General features: G+C 44.0%; 1 protein-coding gene and 1 long non-coding RNA gene across 2 annotated transcripts in view; one reads left to right on the top strand and one right to left on the bottom strand.

Moving 5' to 3' along the window:
* Window positions 1-19,878, bottom strand: part of ngfra (nerve growth factor receptor a (TNFR superfamily, member 16)) — a 37,836-nt gene extending 17,958 nt beyond the window's left edge. Inside the window, exons 1-3 of the mRNA XM_074656320.1 lie at window positions 19,457-19,878; window positions 16,189-16,351; window positions 9,161-9,523 (exon numbers count right to left, since the gene is read on the bottom strand). Of these exons, the coding sequence (XP_074512421.1) occupies window positions 9,161-9,523; window positions 16,189-16,351; window positions 19,457-19,495 (565 nt within the window). The 5' untranslated portion in view covers window positions 19,496-19,878. The remainder of the gene's footprint in view (window positions 1-9,160; window positions 9,524-16,188; window positions 16,352-19,456) is intronic.
* Window positions 7,720-21,495, top strand: part of LOC141780880 (uncharacterized) — a 33,316-nt gene continuing 19,540 nt past the window's right edge. The window contains exon 1 of the long non-coding RNA XR_012596732.1: window positions 7,720-7,876. This is a non-coding gene — a long non-coding RNA (uncharacterized LOC141780880). The remainder of the gene's footprint in view (window positions 7,877-21,495) is intronic.

The raw sequence follows: 21,495 nt of genomic DNA, 5'->3' as shown, positions 1-21,495 counted from the left end.
GGATTCATCCTCTGGGCACCATGAATGTACTAAATTTCAATCCACCCTGTAGTTGTTGAGATATTTCCATCTGGAACAAAGTGATGGACCAACAGACCAGCACTGCCGTCCACAGAGCCATGGCTAAAGAACTCCTATGAAGACGGGACACTTTGATATCTTCTCTGAGAGCTTGTTTGTTGGGGAGTAGTCACCAAGTCCCCAACCAGATGTCTGATCCACTGCACACATGTGGCAGCTGTTCCTGATAGACAGATGGGTTCTGGCTGAGTTGCTGTGTGCAGAAAGAAGAGGAATGTTCCTCGACGAGGGGGGCAGATATCTGTCACCCAGCAGCCCACCACACACCAGGCCTGGGCCCTGCATGAACGCCAGGTCTCTCCTCACCACGTCCCGATCTAAGTGATCTCTGCACATTGCATGACATCAAGACCATGTGGATCCGTGTAGAACAAAGTCCAGAGCTTTAGGGAGGTCATCACTATGAGTGTAGCCTCTGCTGAGGCCAGAGAGGCAGGAAGGCTCTGTGCTACTGGACGGGTCTGGTTTCTATCATAGCACAGCCTGGAAAGAAGAGTCATTTTCATAAATTGTCCTATTTCCTCTTTCTTTGTGAGCTCCATTAATGATTCAGTGTAATTTCCTATGTTGCAGCAGTGCCGTGCCCACTCTGATGGGCATTACTGGTCCTGGAAACAGAGTTTATCCATCAAATCTCTCCTACACGTCCTGTCATATTAGACTTGTGTTTTGAAAAGCGCCGTAACTAACGCTGCAGTGATTCTGTCAGACGGTGGAAAGGCTCAAAGAGTAGTCTGCAGATTATACCCTCCCTCGGGGTACGCTACAGCAGGCCGGGGAGAGGGCCTGTCCAGCCAAAACCAAACCTCCTCTGAGCTCAGCAGCCTGGTTGGGGATGGAGAATGTGCAGCCTGGTTCAGATCTGAGCCTGTAATTCCCAGCAGAACCTCAGGCTGCTCCTCATTAGCTCCGTACTGGCGCTCACAGGATTAACCCCGTGGAGACCCCCGAGGCTTCCTTCAAGGCCAAAGACCGGGGCGCTCTATCCAAAATACTTCAGGGGTCGTCCTACTTTACATTGTTCTGTTTTCTAGAGGTTTAACTCTAAAATGTGATGGATAAACCCAATATGCAATATGATTGCCATGTATTTTAACAAGGTTTCACTCTTCTTTACTGATGCATGACATTTACTCATTCATTACTTTCATATTTTTAAATCATAGAACTGAACTTTTAGAATCTTAAGTATGATTTTACTGGCATCTATACTAGCACTGCACACCTCTTACATTTCTGCCTCTACCCCAATTCACTGGGGGTGAATGAAATTTATTTTACGCTGCTTCCAGGATTGTAAAAAATACATTTTAATAATTCAACAGCCTTGTGTCTTTCCAGAAACAATGTCCTGGTTACGCTGGATAATCCACAGACCTCACTGTCAAGACGTTTTCATTGGAACCACTTTGAACCGAAGGAATAGTCTGAATGAAAACTGTTGACAGAGTGATGGGGGATGTTTTTGAGCCAAGACATGTTGCCGTTGAATTTGAATTTGAATGCCATTTTCATTGCTTAGCGTGACAGCATAAACCTCACAGACAGATATCTCAAAACCTGGCTGATTAAACCCTAAACCACTTCCTAAAGTTATTATCGTTACTAGGGCTGTCAAAGTTAACACGATAATAACGCGTTAACGCAAATTCATTTTAACGCCACAAATTTCTTTAACGCATTCAAACAACTTGCGATTTTTAGGTTTCAGTTTTAAAGCCAGAGGGAAGATACTATCATATGAAACTACAAAACCTAAGGAATCCATTGGTACCAACCATATCATACTAGCTTGTCATGAAGGAGGCTAAATAACGATCCAAACTTGTGTTACATTTTGGCAAGGAAAAACTGGCAGGCCATTTTCAAAGGGGTCCCTTGACCTCTGATCTCAAGATATGTGAATGAAAATAAGTTCTATGGGTACCCACGAGTCTCCCCTTTACATGCCCACTTTATGATAATCACATGCAGTTTGGGGCAAGTCATAGTCAAGTCAGAAGACTGACACACTGACAGCTGTTGTTGTCTGTTGGGCTTGAGTTTGCCATGTTATGATTTGAGCATATTCTTTATGCTAAATGCAGTAAAAAAATGTATGAAGTGAATGGTGTGACCAGTGATGTGGTCAGATGCCAGGAAGAAGAAATTCAGTGGACCATCACGGACGAAGGCTGTCTACACATATATTCTCTTTTCACCGACATGGCACATAGTCAAGTTTCTCCACATTGATTTGTTGCATTATTTACGCACGGTTACTCGCTTTAATAGTCCGATGGGACTTTGATGGGCAACTTATGTGGACATGTTTGAAAAACTTGTGCTGGGCGTTAAGAGTCCACGTTGGTCTCTCCGTCTGCGAGGTCGGTGATGACGGGGCATTCCTACCTCCCTTAGGGGGGATTGGTTTACAGAAATGGTAGAAAGTATCTTTCACGGACCGAAAAACACAGCACATGTGCGTGCCATACTTAGAAACACAGAAATAATGCAGAGGCCTATTTAAAGCGGCGCTATTGATTCGGATCCGTCTAAAAGGAGGGAGCGCTCGGAGGAGTGGAACACGGGTGTCTGTATTACACGCATTTCTTGACCTTTCCTGGGATGTAGTCAGGTTTCCTCAGCTCCGCCATACATCATCCAGCTAATGCAGGGCCGGCTAATGGTATTAGCTATGCAACACGAGCTGGCAAATGGAATAAATTGTGAATGGGAAGGTGTGAAAGTGTGCAGACGGCCTGGAGTTATATCCAGTTTGTCAAAGTTATCATTCATCCTGCACTGCTGTGAGTGCCTTTCTTAGGTGCAGTGATTGTTCTCTCCATACAAATGTACAGTATATATGAATCAGTCTCACCGCCGTAAATTGTCTTTCTCATTCTGAGCCAAGATGACAGCTCTCCTGGGAGAACACTGACTCAACGCAGAGCTACAGTATACTACATCTTAAAAGTAACTCCCCCTCTTTCCCTCTACTTCTCTGGGCTGATGTAGAAAACACAACTGACTGTAGACCAAAGGATAAACCTGGAGCTCCAGAGGGTGCATACCTCAGCTGGAAACAGAATTGGAGCTTAAAGACGGCGTTGGAGCTTTAAACAATTTCATTTTGGCTTCGGTGGGTTTAAAACACTCATGAAACAAAATAAAACTAGCCCGGGATTTTATGAGCGTGGGGCTGTGTGTGTGTGCAGGGAGATGTGTTTATTAGCCGGGGTGTGGACGAGAGGGAGAGAAAAAAAAGATTTAATTTTTATGAGCCATTGAGGTCTTTATGGTGGAGTTAACCCCAGGGTCCTGTGCAGAGGTTGGTGTCTTGGCTTCTGCCAGTTCAGGGTGGAGATGAGCAACTATCAGGCGCAGCACATGCACAATGACCTCTTTATCAGCCGCCAAACACTCCCTCTCTGTCAGCGCAGCCTCTATCTCAATCTTCCTCTTGTGTTTGTCGCCGGACGCGCACACATCCATCACACACACAAATTATTCAAGTGAGCGCTCTGTCTTCTATTAGGGAGGGTTAATAGGGAGAGCGGAGGGGAGGGCAGACAGAGAGGCAGAGTGTTGGGAGAGAGTGAGGAGGGGGTGCAGATGAACAGAGGAGCTGCTGTAAAGTGCTCTGATTAGCAGGAGTAATTATACTGCAGCGGTGAAGGCGCTGAATGCACACTGGCCACCTTCCACCACTCCGCTAGCCCGGCCACTCGAGGGCCGCTGTGGGAAGAGATGTAGAGAGCGAACGAAGGGGAGGGAGGGGTGAGCGTGATGAGCAGGATAATAAAGAGAGAAGACTTTATCTGTTTTTTTAATCTTTCCCTCTCTTGTTCTCGAGGACAAACACTTGAACAGACGCTCAACACTCCAACGCAAATCTCCTCAACTGGAGACCGAACTCCACCTTTTTTGGAAAAGCTGTGCCGAGGCCAAGCGGCCAGAGACCTTCGATAAAAAAACACGCATGGGGGTGTTTTCAATTTCACATCAAAGAGATTCACACATGTGCGGTGTCCGTAGATTAATGAAAAAAAGTTTAACTTGGCGGAGGGAAGAGCATGCGTGTGCCGAGTAAGCCTGCTATCGGCTGTATTGATTTTGGATGCTCATAAAAAGTGTGTGTGTGTCTGAAGCTGGTGAAGACTAAGCCTGTGTGTGTGTGTGTGTGTGTGTGTGTGTGTGTGTGTGTGTGTGTGTGTGTGTGTGTGTCCTGCAGTGGAGTGTGGGTGCTCATAGAGGTCATTCAGCGAAACCTGAGCACGAGCAGAAGAAATCCCAGGACTCGAATCGACCCCTCAGCATAGAATACCAGCACAGCACATATGCTGCAGCTCTCACTGTCTGTTTTCATCTCTATTTCTTCCTCTCGCGCTCTTTCTGTCTCTGTGATTGTATCATGTAATTGACACTGGGTGACAGCTGGATATGAACTGGGGATTTAGGGATTTTAAAATACCCCAATCATATTTTTTTACCGCGTGCCGAAGAAAGATTGAGACAGCAAGATAGGAATTAAAATACATTTTCCTGACTTAAAAAAAATACGCAAATAGGATGAGAATCCCAGCGAGGCAGCTTCCTGTTTGCTGCAGAAAACATATTCGTGTGCATCGTAGACCACCGTGGAAGGCCTGGAAACATCATCACCAGCACATGTGACTACAGCCGTTACCCACAGGCCCACTGGTGCTACATGACAGGGCTCTCCTTTCAAACGGACGTCCCACAAGGTCACTTATCGTGCCATCTCCGGTCGCAACCGCCGCTGCCGCTACATTACTATCGCTTAGGACAAGGCGGGTCAAAGGTGAGACCAGCTGCATGGGTGGGCGCCAAATGGGCAGCAAAGGGCCGTATTGTGGCCTATTGTCCATCAGACATGTCTAGAATACAGTAGATGTTCTGCGTGTTTTTAGGGGGCACAGGGTGCAGTTTGTTTTGATGGCTGTCAGTCCTGTCACATGGCGTCCTCCATCCTCGCTGAGGAACATTGTAAGACTTCACCAGACTACATTATTGTACAGTCTTGGCTATATATATATATATGTGGAATTTGGGATCTGATGAAAGAAATAAGGCTGATTTTGCAAAGAGCTGGGAAAATAGTCATTCTTGGCGTCCCACCATGTGAAGTTTGGTATGCACACTCGCTTCCAGGACTTCCACAGGGCTTCCAACCTCAGACTTGTTGCATGATTCAAGAAGTTTGAATACTGCAGGGACTAGGTTCTTCTGTTCTATAAACAAAACTCAACAAGGCTGAACTTTGATCGTAGCTTGAGCTGGCACAGATGTGGACATTGCCAGGTGCAATGAACTGTTTTTTTCTAATGCTATGCCAGCAGCTGTGAGGCTGTACTTGGGCACAGCAGTGCTATGTGCTAAATGCTACCATCTGCATGCTAATATGCTCACAGTGATAATACTTACATGCTGATGGTTAGCAGGGTGTGTTTACTATCTTCACCATCTTAGTTGAGCGTGTCAGCATGCTAACATTGGCTAATTGGCACAAAGTACAGCTGAGGCCGATGGGAATGTCATTAGTTTGGTCATGAGCCAAAGTATTTGACAAATTTGGCCTGATGGTGGCTGGATCACCAAAGATATTTCAGTTCATACTGAGGGTGCAGCTTGTTCTCATGGAAAGACGTATGAATGACAATAATAGAATAAAAAGTGAAAAAGACCGCTTATGGCGGGCAGGTGGGGAGGTGGATGGGTCCAACAAACACACGACTTTTAACCAGGAGACCGGTGATTTGTAAGTTACTTTAGTGACGTTTGTCACGTGTTTTTTTGCGACGTGTTTTCCGTACTCATGTGACGTTGTTTACATACGTGTTTTACTTACTTATTTTAAGCCCAACCATATGTTTTATCTAAACCTAACTAAGTGGTTTTGTGGCCTAAACCTAACTGCGGACGTTACCGTAGTTTTGTTTGATTGGCGTACAAATGAAATACGAAAAGCCTAAAATAATGTGTTAGAGGTTAGGGTTGTAATGTCGTGCTATTTATACGCCTTCCCGTGAGACCGGGTTGGAGGGTGACATAATGTCTGAACCAAATTTCATGGCAATCCATCCAGTAGTTGTTGAGACATTTCACTGGTGGCGCTAAAGGAAAACTTAGGTCGCCAAAGTCAGAGGGGTTCTTTCTCTTGGCACGATGAATGTCATGTTTCATGGCAACCCATTTCATAGTTGTTGAGATACTTAAGTCTGGACCAAACAGGTGGATGGAGAAACAGGCTGACGTTGTTGTTATGCATCATGGCTAAAAACTGCAAAACAAACATGTATCTGTTTTTGCTGGAAGAACATCACATTCGTCCTTTTTTCTCCCTTTTGTCAATAAATCCTGGCAAAATTTGACCCGGTGGCACATGATTTAAAATGCAGAGCAGAGCCGAGCAGAAGCCACAGTTTGAAAGGTCTTGTTTGTGCTGGAAATAACTGGTGATGATTCATTGATGATAAAAGTCTAAATGTGGCTCCTTTGATGTTTAGCACACGTGGAAGGAAAGGTGGTAAGTCATCGTCTATGTTATTAGCCCCTCTTCCACCTCATCTGCGGCTCCTGCTCTTATCTTTCCCCAACCCATTTCCCCACGGCCTGTCAGTGCTATTACAGTCTATTAAAAGAGGAATTTACACCCTCCATGCGGTGCTAACACATCCTCTGTACTACGCAGTTGGGTGTTGACAGATTTTTGAGGTTCATTAACTTGGTGGATCCAAATACCTGCCAGCGTCTGAGGCCGTGAAATCCCAACCAAGTCAGCCTTAGAACGAGAAATGTTGCAGCTCCAGTATAAATCCCAACATTCCCATCAGAGGCTGCTATTTAGATGTTCATTTAAAAATTATAATGCACACAAGAGATCGATAAATGCCCTGCATTAGCAAGTGCTCCACCTATTAAGCGCCTTCTTCAAAGCATTTAATCATTCCGCAACCTAAGTGCCTCTGTGGTCAAAGTTTGCATAATAAAACCTTGCATGGAAGGAAAAGAGCTTTTCTCAGGGATGACCACAAACTTCCTCTGAAATCAGGGTCTGTTGTTTGGAAAAGATTGTTTTTGTTGCGAGTGCTGAAGATGTCGATCTTTACTTTACTGTCCTCACATATCTGATATTGCTCTAGAGAAAGATAGCAGATTTCTATCAAGGAAACTGAGAACAATGCTACCTAAGACATTTTTACCTCCCACATTTGAGCCTCTTGGCCTCCTGATGAGGTCGATTTCATGCCTCGTCTGACCCGAGAATTTACAGCTTCCTTAGTTATAAGCTGCCTCTACTCTCAGCTCGACTCTGCTCCTTGCCTTCTGCTTTGTGGGAGAGCAGATTATTCATTGTCTCTGTGTTGACACTGCAGTCGTCTTTGACCTTTTAATGCTAAAGCTTTCAACCTCCTGCCATTTGAAAACATGACCAGCACCGACCTCTGACCTCGCCGGTTCCCACAGACACATGTGGGAGTCACTTGTGGCTTGTTCAAATGTGATTGAGACGTATATGATGGCTCCGACACACAGCTTTAAATTTCCTGACAACCAGTGTGCAGCATGTCCTCTGCTCTTGTTCTGTTTTAAGGGTGCTTAAGGGTCACACCTAACCTGTCTGGTACAGTTGGAACAACCTCTGGTGCATTTTGTTTGTTTGTTTCAGGTCATTTTGGCTCGTGTGAACGCTGTCAGTTGAACTCTGTAACGGACCAAACAACCAGACCAAGCAGCTTGAAAAGGAGGGTCTTTGCTTCCAGGGGACTGATACAACAGAAAGTAAAAAGAGGTAAACACAGAGGTGTGTTATGCATGTATGCTCCTACTTTATTTTGGGAGTCCCTTATTAAAATATGAATGAAATGCAGAGCAACTGTCCCCATTATATCTGAGTATCCTGGTTCTGGCTGTCATGACAGGTGAAGTCCAGTTGCAGTCTCAACTAATAATGTTAATAACCAACTATTCTTTTGTGAGCTCTTTGTGCAGCCCCGTCTCCTAAAAATGACATTACCATACAACTAAACTGCATTCTCAATTACGTTTGGATGGAAACGTATTTTGTCATGGACTACGTTTGTCTTTGACGTATCACAAATATGTTTGTAATGATAGTCCGCGGAAGGCCGCAGCAAGTGGCGTAGTACAACGAGCGATGGCCAGAGCAGGAGACGTACATCGAGTGATCGTTATTGAAAGTATAAGAAGCGAGAAAGTCCACTAGGGGCAGATGGGAGGGGTGGTGGATGGGTCAAACAAACAGAGGACTTTCATTAAGGAGAACGCTGTTTGTGTCCCGTGTGAAAGTCAACATTGACATATTTTAAATAACGTAACAAACATAGTAATTTTAAGCCAAACCATGATGTTTTTTTTACTAAACCTTGTTACCTAAACATAACAAAGTAGTGTTGTTGCATTTTTCTGTTTTGTTTTGTTTCAATTTACAAAGTTAATCATGTGTTTAAAACTGTTTTTTATTTATTATTTTAAAATTTGTGCGGCATTACTTTATTTTAGCTAGGGCTGTTACTAATGATTATTTTCTCAATTAATTAATCGATTGTTTGTTCTATAAAATGTCAGAAAATAGTGAAAAATCACACATTTTCACTATTTAAATTCCCTAAGCCCAAGGTGACATCTTCTGATCACTTATTTTGTCCACCCAACAGTTTAAAACCCAAAGATATTAGGTTAACTGTCACGTAAGTTAAAGAATTTAGAAGCTGGAATTAGAGAATATTTAGAGGCACTTTTGCTTGGAAAAATACTGCCACGATTAATCAACTGTCAATATAGTTACCAATCAATTTTCTGTCAATCGACTAATCATTACAGCTCTATTATAAATTTCCCCAGTGAGTCTATGTGATGCTGATGATGCACAATGACAGTCAACAAAACTGTCCAATGAATGATTTACCCGTCAGTCGTCTGAGTTCATGTTTGCACCTCTTGGTTTGTTTGTGATAAGTCACACACACATAATAGATCTCTTTCTTGTCTTTGGTCTGGACCGAGTTACCTCAACTGAAGGTGTGAAAGCGACCTGCGTGTGTGGCAGACTTACTATGACAGATAGAGTCACTTTCTGGTGTGCACACAGCCAGCTGTATCTCACTGTCCTCGTCACAGATGGTGCAGGGCAGGCAGGGGTCGAGGGAGCTCTCCCGGTCAGAGTAGGTATCGTCCACGCACTCCTCGCACACCGTGTCGTGTTCGTGTTCGCAGTGCGCGAACACGCCCTGGCCCGTCGGGCACACCGTACACGGCACGCACTGACCGGATATCCCGTCGAGGAAAAAATTGTAGTTGCAGACGCAGATGGCGTTGTTGGAGTCGGTGCATGGCGTCTCCATCCGCATCAGGCCGAGGCACTCTGTGCATGTCCGGCACTGCTCTGTGTGACTGTAGTTCTCTGAGTAGGTCTCACCTGCACACGAGAGGACAGGTCGAAAGAGACGAGACAGAAAAGTGAGAGGGAGGAAACGAGAGAAGGGGCAAAGAGCAAAGGAGGTTAGAAGATGGAGAGAGCGGGAAATATGAGGAGATAAACAGAGGGATAAACAGTGAGTCTAATGACATTAATCATGTTTACTGCACATTCATTAGAAGGGAGGACACATTGATCCACTGGGCTCTTAGTGATTTGTGCTCCGGGACAAGAAAGGTGCTCTTGTCGGGGAGCGAGTCAGAGGCCTGCTGTGCTCATTACGATATCGATCCCAATGTGTTTGTGCTGCGCCGAGTAAACTGCTTTAATCTCAGTCATACACACAGAGAGAAGTGCAGGTGCATCGACATGCTCACACTGATGCACAGATGATAAAGACTTGTGTTTAGTATACCCAAGTGATCAAGCAATCACTCGGGTATACTTATAGGCTTTAGAGAGTCTTAACGAGTCAGTCTGCCAAAATGGAGCATTTCTGGGACGCTTGAAAATGTGTGTATCATTTTAAATTATATAATTTATTATGATTACTTATTTGCTAAATAGAAAATTGATTTAACATGTTGTGCTCTTGAGTAATTTATTTTTGTAAAAAAATATATTTTGTAACTAGGTTTATACTTCCTGATTAGAATATTTAATTAAGACCAGTAACAACCTCAAACAGTTCTGGCTTCTGATTGGTTAATACTTGTGTCTGTTTTTCAGTCAGTTTTGATGACGCTAAGGACACACTAGTCTTTGCTTAACGTTTTTGTTTATTGAGTAACCATTTTTAACTTTTATAGTTTTGAAAAATAAACTTTATTTGCTATTATTATTTGCTATGTAAAGATATAGAGGAGTAATGGCAACCTGAGCAGAGAATGAAGTCTCTCTCCATCTGTGTGTGTTGAAATCTGAGCTTCTCTGTGCTTTGTTGACGTAGCCGGTCTGGTTGCACGTGCATATTAGTGCATGTGAGTCTGTGTGTGCTATGTGTTGTTCTGCAAATTGATGTGTCCTTTTTCTGGAAGGATGTAAAAAAAAAAAAATGAGTGCCTTTTTAATCAATGCATGTGTCCAAAGGACGCCCATTTTAAAGAACGACTCCATTGTATTATATTGATTTTTTTTTTATAGGTTGTGAGCGAAAGAGATAGCAGACCACAGCTGAGTTGTGGAGAGCAGTGTTGAACAGAATGAGGTAAAATCCGTTCTGACTAATTGCCTGCTGCTTTTCAATTACTTCAAACACTTCAGATTTGCTCTCCAGGAACGTTTGCATTGGGAGGATTTGGGAGAGTTCATCGCCGAGGAAGCGATGACCTCAAATTAGCTTATTCTTACACTGAGAGTTCCTAGGGGCTCAAAGTAATCTATTAATATTGCATGTTCATATAGAATTATTTTCAGATATAATTGGATGCCTGCTGCTGAATTATGCATACGGTGAGAGGGAGGGGGGGGCCGTGGGTGTGTTTTAGTGGTTGAATGAGATGGGAGTGGAGTAGAGAGGATGACAGGGAAATAAATCTACAGCTCTGATTCACTACAGGGGCGGCTTCACTGTTCTCCAAATCACATTTCACTTTTTCTGTGACGTGCTTAACATGAGAGCGGTCACCTTGCGAGAGCCGCAGTTCAGACACGTGTGACGTTTTACGCCTTGCTGCATACAGAAAACATTAGAGGGGTGGCAGAGTTCAGCAGGATGTTTAGCATCCATCCATCCAACACCAAAGTTTTACAATATGAGACAAGAATACATGTCGAAACAGCTTTGTAAACTGTTAAATGATTGCGTGTTTCACTCTTGATCAAGTTAACACTGGTTTTAAAATCTCCGTAGTGGTTAAACGCCCTTTGTCTTACAGTGAAGTAGATCATTCGTACTGGGTGTAACCGTAAATGAAGCCACATGACTGTGTGGAAGTGTGAGACTTTTTTATTTATGTTTTTTACGCAACTCTTATCAGCATATGCACATGTCTGTGTGTGTTTTTCATGAGTGCTTAGTGGGTGTCGTGTTGAGCAACAGCATATTGTCAGTGTGAAAAGCCCCGCAGCAATGTCCCAGCACTTGCTTTGCGTTGTAAACGCTGGCACAGACTGACGCTCTAAACACCTTGTAAACAGCAGCACAGCTAAGAAGCCGACGATGAAAGCTGTCACATTATACAGGCCGACTGAGGGGAGCAGACGGAGGTAATGATATAGAGACAGGTAGGCAGACCAGCGGGTGGGAGCGGCGGCTTGATTTGCTCGAATGAATCTCGTGACTCAATCGGAAACAGTCTTTGAGGGTGGTCTGGTGAAAAACATGATCAAAGTGTTGACGTACGACTGGAAGGGGAAAGGTCAGGGGATGTAAGTGAGTTCAGTTTCCTTCTCGATTAGACCCGCACACCACTACATTCAGAGTTTTATCTTCTCTATCTGTCATCACCTTTGCTCTTATTACTGTCTGGAGGCAGAGCGACACCGACGGAACGATCCAGAACCGGACAAATAGCAGACCTCAGAGGTAAAGGATTATTGGAATCTGTGAGCTGGAAGCCTTTGTTTTTCTTTGCAGTCAGGCTCAACCGGGCAAAGCCCTCCTCATTCATTTCAATTATCCCACGGCGCGCAGGCTTCCTCGGCTAATTTTAACTCGCATGCATGAGCCCCTCTGCAGTCCTTGTGTGTGTAAACACGTCTAAATGCGACCATATGCACCATATGAGAGGTGTGTGTGGTTTATGTGTCAGCGATTGCATGTGTGGGCCATAAGAAGAAAGTAAAAGGCCACCGAGAATCAGGTGGAGAGAGTCTTCTTTAATAAAATATTATCCTTTTTCTAATTGCCCCCAACTGAGAGATGACCGGTGCATCTCGGTAAGAGTTTTCATTTTCGGCAGTAAAAAACGGCCGTTGGTAAAGGGAGATGTGGCGGTGTACCGGGGGATGGTGCACTTAAAATGTGCCACTTCAGCCCCGTGAAGACCCCCCTCCGAACACTGATGTGTTTCGGCCCCATTAGTGTCATCAATAATGTAGCTGTGGACGGCCTTGAAACTGCCCCGTGATCTCCACAATCAGCACTTTAGGTGTAAGCTTTTAGCGAGGATGGCCATTTCTGCCACTCCACACAGCGCGTCAGGGTCCACGTTTCAGTTTTGCTCCCGACCCTCTGCTGACTGCAGATAAATCATCAGCATTTGGAGAGCTGCGTGACGGCTTTATTTGTCTTTTTGAACATGAAACATTTTTGTGTGTAATTATCGCCGCGCTTCATTGGCCCACTTAGCTTCCCTCCAGATTTGAAACAGGTGTTTTAGGATATTACCAAAGCTGTTATTAGGAGACCAAAGGAGGGAAGTTGTAATTTAACAATCAACAGTTGCTCTTGTATCTTGGGCTGAGGTGTATTTTTTTGCCTCATTATGGTGCCATGTAAGGACAAAGCTTCCTTTAAAACCACCTCAGAGGGGGAAATCTCCATTTCCCCTTTCTTTATCCCTCATGATCCAACATTGGAAGCGATTCTTGATGCTCTCTGTCAGCCCTCACCAGTCAGACGAGGCTGGGATTCTACTTTCCTTCCTCCTCTAAATCCCCAGTGAGGTCCGGTCCAGTCGGCCAGCGGGGCTCTTCTTAAACGCTACGTTGACTCGCGAGGCTCTGGCTTTTTTCTCTCAGATCTTCAGTCAGTTTGCAGGGCAAGTTTTTTCTGAATGGTTCACTAAGTGAGGCCAGTCCGGTTGTCTTGTCTCCCATGACAGCAGAGAAAAGTGGAGGAGACTGCTAAATATTTCAGCGCTGCTGATGCTGGCACTCGTCCCGCGCCGGGATTGGGAGGGGGGGATTACACTGACAGGAAGTGGGGAATTAAGGGGGGTCGTGGTAAATAAAGATTCACCCATATTTACCGTGAAACAGGAAATGGATGTGTTGAATTTTACTCTTCAATTATTCATTCCTGCACTTTAGAAAGTGTATTCATAGCTGTAGTTTTCCAGGTACGGTCAGTGTTTGAGCCTCTAACTTCCATATAAATCCCAGCCAGCCTTATTGTAGTGTGTGTGTGCTCCTTTGGGCCTCAGGTACATTAAGATTTTATCTGCTGAAACAAAAACAATATTGAAACCAGTGAAAATGCATTCGTACCGGAAATTGAGTGCAACCTCCTGGGTATTTGAGCTTAATTGTTGAGTGTTTATCAGCGGTGAATACGGCTCCTGTACTGCAGAGCAAGATAATTGTTCAATGTTAGAGGCACAATAGGCTTTTCAATATGGTTTAATTAGCTGGATCAAATGAGTAAAGATGCATTGATGTAACAGTATGCATGATGAATGAGCAGATCGTGCCCTTTGGTGCCTGGCTCTCTAATACCATTTTATCCGCTAATACAGACGATGAGTCATAGCAACAGTGAGGATGAGGAGGAGGGGGGGATGCTGGCTGAGAAAAGCGAGTACAGGATGGAGAAAAGAGGAGACACGACTAGAGTTGGTGGGATCGCTGGTGTGGAGGGGTGGGGGGGAAAAGAGAGTGAATGAGAAAAAATAACTACAGTCCTGAGGGCCAGGCCACATTATAGGAAAATGGAGCTGCGGTTTACCAACTATGCATCGTCTGCCACTGTTTACTGCAGGAATATGAAAAAGGAATATGACGCGCAACACAAACTCCTCATGACGTCAAACTGAAGAAAAAGTCCAGACGCTTGTGAAGCCTGCGACGTGTTTCTGTACCGACTCCAGGCACCTCCACTCAAGCAATTTCCTGCTCCAGTCTATTAACGTTTATGAAGACTATTAATTACTCTGCTCACTCTCCATCCACTGGTGTGACTGGATTTTTAACAACACTGTGGCAAAAGCGCGAGACGTCCACTTTGTATTTTTTTATTTTTGCACAAACAAACTTGTTTTTGCCAATTTCACGCCACTACCTCCTCTAACATTGACTTTGTTTGACAGAGGTGGTTTATATGAAATTGACTCTGTCCTTTTTTTGTACCCTGTGGCACTGTCGCGCTCTAGATGTAGAGAATTGGCTTTCTGCCCCTGAACCCATCGCTGCGGCTCTCGAGTTCCTCTAGGCGAAGAATGAAAAACTTCAAAGGGGTGAAATCAGCCAGACTTGAGATTCTTAATAACATAACACAACACAGAGATTAGCATCTGTTGTGCAAAAGAAGTTCAAGGATAATCGGAGTATCGGTTTTCTCCTCTGGACAAAGAGCGTTCCTGCCAGCCTGAGAACATTCCTCCAGAATTTAATCATTTCCTACAAAATGACATCCAGTTTACACGCACCATTTGCCAGTGTTTACATGTGGCATGTGTGGATTAATGCAATCAATCAATGTTCAACGCAGCGTGAACTCCAAACAAGACTCATTTTGTGTTTTCTGCTCTGTGTCACTCACTACAAATCTCAAACTGACACAATTATCACGTGCATGTGCTTTCAAAAGGTAAGAAAAGGTGCCACATTTGTCCCACCGCTATTCTTCAGAGATGCTTGACCTATACTTTGACGTGTACTTGGCGCCCTGACATACACCAACATCTTAAAGGGCAAAAACAGCTGCTGGAAAGTGATGCAAAAAGACGCCCGAATCCAGAAGAACACATTTTTTTTCCAGCTTTGGCTCTTCTTCTTCTCGAGGATGTTGCGGTGTTGGCACCTCACCAACCTCTGGTCTGTAGAGCGAGCGCTAATGGTTCACAGCCTGAGCCGAAGCTGCGAGCGAACACATTTGGGCCCACTTACAAGTGCCAAACATATGAATTCCTGTCTTATTTCTCAGGACACTCCATAAAGGCAAAACAGACACTTCATACAGATGAGCAAATTGGACAATGGGAGTTTTTGTTTGGAGTTCAGGGCCCGAGCTGCCATTAAAAGCACAGAAAATGAAAGTGGATGTATAAATAAAGATGATGTAAGTGCAGAGACTTTGCATTAATCGGGTGTGAGTGTGTGTAACGCTGGTGATGACATGCAGTTTACATGTGTATACTGTGTTTTGATGGTCTCCAGATTGAATGTAATCCTCTTACGGTTGACACATTACAGGAAGTTGGCATTTTGGTGATCCGACAGTGAGAAAATTTCATTGGAACCACATTGTACCAAAGAGGACAATTGTTGACAGTGAGATTTAATCGACATTGTTTGCGGGAAATGCTTGATGCTGTTGAGTTTTTTTAAATGTAATTTGTCATTTTGAATACCACATATGGGTCTGGCTGCACAAACTTCAGAGGAAGATATCTCAAAACCTCAGAAAACAAAACCATGTGACAAGAAAATGAGGATGTTTTGGTACCACTTCTCTAATAAAGAACAGTTTATAACTTCTGTTAATGTTTTTTCACACGGACGTGAGAGCATTTTATTGATTTCCAAAGTCAATAAACTTATTCTTCAGATTTTATTGAATAAAGTTGCCATTATTTTATACTATTAAAGGGGACATATCATGCATACTTGTATTTTGGGTTTCTACTAGAATATGTTTACATGCATTATTTAATGATTTAATTAATTAAACCATTTGTTACAACTCGTAAAATGGTAGTTTTGTTTTTGTTTTGATCAGTATGTGCAGTAGTTGACAGTCTTTATTTTAACTGTATAACTTATTAAATAAAATCTCTACTCACTGTCCAAACACTGGGCGCACTGGGTCTGCGTGGCGCCGCATTTCTTCACCACTCCCTCTCCTGGTGGACACTCCTGGCAGCATTCTCCACTGGTGGTGTACGTGCCGGAGTCACAGGGGAGCCGCACCGACCGCTCCGTCTTAGACGCCAGCGCTAACGCCACCTGGCACAGCGGGACAGCGGTACAGTACATCAGAGCAGCACTTTCACACACACACAGCGCAGGGCCACTGTGACTTAAACATACACAGCAAAACAAATTGATGAAAATTACTGCCATGTGTCCGACCTGTTCTTTAAATCCAACCGCTATCAGGATTCATCATAAATCATGTTGTGTCCACCTGACACACTTTGAACACGTCTAAACTGCCCTAATAGCTCCCCTGGAGACACATCAGCTCTAATGGTAAACTTATGATGGTCGAGGCAGTGGCCATAAAATCATGTGTGCACAACATTATACACATGCCCGTCCTAATTACTGTCTAAAGGTGAGAGGAGCTGTGAACGCCAACCCCAGCTTCCGAACAGCATGGGCACACACACACACACACACACACTTGCACTGCTATACTAGAGAGGACTTTTTATGGGAATAATGCATTCAATACCACCAAACTTTTATCATCACAACTGCATGCTAAAATCTCTCTCTTAGCCTAAATCCATCTGTAACCCTAAATGCTAAAAGAAAAACTTAATCCTGTAGCAGAATAATGAAGTGAGGACCAACCAAAATGTCCTCACTTTCCAAAAATGTCCTGAAGGTCTAAAACTCAAATTGGTCCTCACAAAGACAGCACTTTTTCTAACTTAGGAGGACATTGAATTGACTTACCCAACTTTAACCAAGTCTTAATAGCACAACTTAATGGTTTACTTTGTGGGAACTGTTTTTTTTTATACCCTATTGGGAAATGAGATTATGTGACTGTGTGAACAGATAGCCGTGGTAGCGACCTGTCAATCACAAGGTAACCACGCCCTAAGGCATCCCCTGCTTTATGGTCTATTTTACTCTAAATGGGACCATAATTTACGAAATGAACATCATGCTGTATTGAAGAAGACCTGGAACTAGCGATTCAGACCATAAACTCATGTTTACAATGTTTACTGTGAGAAGTAGGCTCCTTTTCTTATAGACTTCTATACAATCAGACTCTTTTTTAGCAACCAGAGAAGTCGCCCCCTGCTGGCTATTAGAAAGAATGCAAGTTGAATGCACTTCAGCATTAGCTTCACTTTTCAGAAACAGCAGAGTTTGCCCACTGGTTCATGTACACACTAATTATAAGACTCTTTAGGCTTTTCTATAACTCTGTCCATACTTGCATATCAACCACTTGCAGCAGGGAGCCATTGTACTGCAATTACACATTCATTTGCTGTATGTTTCTCTGTCTTCCTGATATAAATCCATACATGGATTGGTTTAACTTTCTTCATCCTGTCTAATCTGCCTAATCTACTCCAGTTATCACTTTCTCACCCTCCCTCCCTCCCTCCCTTCTCTCTTGTTGCATGCTATATATGATATGATATAAATGCCACGCAGCTCTACTGGCAGAAGAACTGAGGCTTGTTCCACTGGTGTGTACGCAACAATGTTAAATAAAAGGAATTCATACCCAGACATTTTCTAGAACAAAGAAAATCATTATACTGAAAGACTTTCATGTCCTGTGGCTCTTATTATGTAACGAGCAAAAGCTCATTTCCACTTAATTCACATTTGCTGAGACATCAATTCAATCTTGTCTCTCTCTCTCATTGGTCCCTCCCCTCCCCTCCATCCTCGCTCTGCTGTCCCTGCTTTCATTCAGAAACAGATGTACTGAGCAGCCAGCAGCTCTCTCTCTCTCTCTCATTCTCCCTCCTCTTGCTCAACATTTCCCTCTTTCTGTCATCTGCTCTCTAGGTGCATTTCTCCTCCTGACTTTACAACCTACAGTTCTGCACAGATCTCAGGTTTTATTTGAGTACATCATCAGGATTGAAGTCACGTTTTTGTCTGCAAAAACGAACTCTGGATGCAGTCCAAAACCCTCAAGAGAGTTCCCTCTTGTATATATGCAGTGGAAGGATTCATGTCCCCTAACTCCCTTTTCCTGTGACATCTCCCTGGAATACCACTCAGCCCAAACACAGATTAATGGCAGAATCAGCGGGAAATTGGTCCACCAGCAGCGGGAACATGCGTCCACACTCACAAAAACAACGTACGGTGACCCAGCTGTGATATGCTTGGTTTGCACGCTCCCCAATTTCATGGTCAATTTGAGAGTTTATTTCTAAATTTAATTCTAGCAAAGTGCACCCGACCGTCGCCACCCTTTAAACCAGCTGTCATAACAGAGTGTCCCCTCACATCCAGGGCTGTTCACATGATGACTGAGCTGCACAGCCCAATTAGACCAGCTGCTGTGGACATACCAGAGTGCCGGGAGGATGTGCCCTCTCTGCTCTGTGTGCTTTATCACCATCGTCATCCAATAATCAACTTTATCCACAAATTTCACGTTAAAATCTGCTGATGTCGTATAAGAATTTAATGAATCAGTTTACTTTCTGTAAACTGCAGCATCTTAATCTCTTCTTATCCTAATACCCCCAAATTAAGCTAAAAAATTAGACGTAAATACGTCTTCTTGTTAATGCTATTAAGAGTCTGGGCCAACGCGTCTGTCAGCAGACTGCTCCTGGATATCTGGATGCTTTCCAATGTGAAGCAGAAATCTCAATTTTCCAGAAACTAATCCGAGCAACTTTTCCTCCCTGGATGAAAACCAAGAGGGAGGTGTGTGTGTGTGTGTGTGTGTGCATGTAGCTGCATGTGTATGTGTGGAGCTGGAGGGGATATAATATAAGCTGGGCATAATATCACATGCAAATCAGTTGTTGTTTAGCTGCATGCAGCATCTGCATGTTTAGCAAGGGGGGGGGGAAACAGCACATTGGTCCTTTAATATTTTTTTTTTTTAGAGGGAAACACCACAGAGCTGATATGAAATTATCATAAAATCACAAAATGTATTATAAGTACCATGAAGAGCTCTGAAGTCCAGAAAAACTCTACACAAAAGTCCCAGCAGGATTATTAAAGCACTAGAATAAAGGTCTCTATACAATTTTAGACACCAGTGAAATGAAAAAATCATATCACAAAGTGCATAAGGTCACTATAAAACTCATCTACAGTCTAAAAAAGCAGCATGATGAGAATATTACAGCACATTACGCACATGCTGCATAAGCTACTTACCAAAGCGCACAGAATGAGCAGTGATAAGGTAGTAGTCATCCTGCGTCGCCTGCTGGAGTCACACAGAAGCCGGTGTAGAGCAGAGAGGAGGCAGCGCTATGTGGAGGAGGAGAAACTGCTCATTTTAATTCCAGAGGCAGGCAGCAGCTTTTTATCAATGAGTCCGCACCATCACCATCACGAGTACCGATCCGGGACCTCGGGACCGGAGTCAGATGCGGCTGTCTGGTGCACCCCTCAACACCTCCAACACCACTATACGCACTGAAGAAGAGAGGATGAAGAAGAGGAGGAGGAGACCGTCCTGTCCGGAGTGCTGCGAAGCTGCAAGTGCACTGCGGAGGAGGCAAGAGGAGAGGAGAGGAGAGAAGAGAGGGGGGCAAGTCTCTCCTCCACTTTATTACCCCTGATAGTCCTGCAGTAAGACTATACAACCTGCTCCTCTTCCTCTCCTCCCTCCACCCTCTCTCTCTCTCTCTCTCTCCTGCTTTAATCTCACTGTGTGGTCTGACTCAACGTGCAAAAAGTGACATAAAAATGATTTTACATTCATTGTAAACATTACGCAGCATTACGCACACTTCACTTCTCTCTCTTTATTATTTGCACTATGTGGCCAAAAGTATGTAGACACCCCTACTTTAGTGTACTTTTGGTCTGGGGTCTGTTTTGCATCTACTGTATTGGGCTTGTCCCAGCAATTTAGGAGGGAATCTTAAAGGACCAGTGTGTAACAATATGGAATATGATATTAATAAGTATGTTTTCTTTAGTGTATAATCACCTGAAAATAAGAATCATTGTGTTTTTGTTACCTTAGAATGAATCGTTTATATCTACATATCGAGCGGACCAAGCCCCCAGGAAGAGCGCCGGGCTTTGATGCAAATTTTCATAGTGGTCAAACGGTGGTACTACAACTTCGGTGTCAGTCATGTGATGCCATTGGGCCCAAAAAGACTTTTTTCCCATAGACTTGCATTGGGAAAGAGACGTCTGTAACGGATAATTCTATTTTAGATAAATCAACTTCCCAGTATGAACACTTGAATAGCCCTTATTTAAATCATTGGGTCCTAAAAGTTGTAAAATGCACTAATAGCTGAATCCAGAGTTATTTCCCTTCCTCCGTTCATGTGAATGAGACCCAGACCGAGGCTGGAGCGAGGGTTGGGAGACGGAGTTAAAAGAAACGCTAATGTGCCGGCTCTGTGGGCCCAATGACTGCAGAGATCGCCGGATGATCCGGGTTCTTTATCTCTCGGCAGTCGAGCCATTTTGGCTTCATGTGCCACTGAGTAACTCTCATAGGAATGAACGAGAGCCCGCCTCCAACGCTGTATCCAGTTCTCTTTATACATCCATGTCACGGAGTTCACCGTGTTGCTCCACCATGTTTCTACAGTAGCCCAGAAACAGACAAACCAATACTCGATACTTCCTCGTCGTTACTCACTCCCATCGCCAACACTCTCTCTCTCTTGTTTCACCACTCACTTCCCACTCTACGCACTGGCTCTGCTCCAACTGGCTCTAGAGAGGACCATTCGCGTTTTTGCATCAACCACCGTGGCTCTCCAACACGCTTGGCACACAGGAGAGGCTTCAGTTGGTTGCTCCTCACCTCACCGCTAGATACCACCAGATCCTACACACTGCTCCTTTAATGCTGCAGCAAATTTGGTGGCAATAATTTGGGGAAGACTTTTCCCTGTTTCAATATAACAGTCCCCCGCATACACAAAGCCTGCTCCATAAATAAAAAATGTTTTTTCCCAGTTTGGTGTGGATGAACTTGACTGGTCTGACCTCAAAACCTTTGGAATGAACTGGTCTTATCAGCCAACATCAGTGGTTGACCTCACTAATGCGCTTGTGGCTAAATGGAGGCAGATCCCTGCAGCCAATAACATGTTTAACAGTCACCTTACTGTCCACATACTTTTGGCCACACAGTCTGTGCTAGTGTATATTCCTTCATCACCTAATCTAATTTCCAGTGTTGACACTGTGCCAGAGGCTGCCGTCTGTGCCGCCGT

Source organism: Sebastes fasciatus, chromosome 13 (genome assembly GCF_043250625.1).
Source record: "Sebastes fasciatus isolate fSebFas1 chromosome 13, fSebFas1.pri, whole genome shotgun sequence".
Lineage (NCBI taxonomy): Eukaryota > Metazoa > Chordata > Actinopteri > Perciformes > Sebastidae > Sebastes > Sebastes fasciatus.
This window is presented reverse-complemented; position numbering and strand designations above follow the sequence as displayed.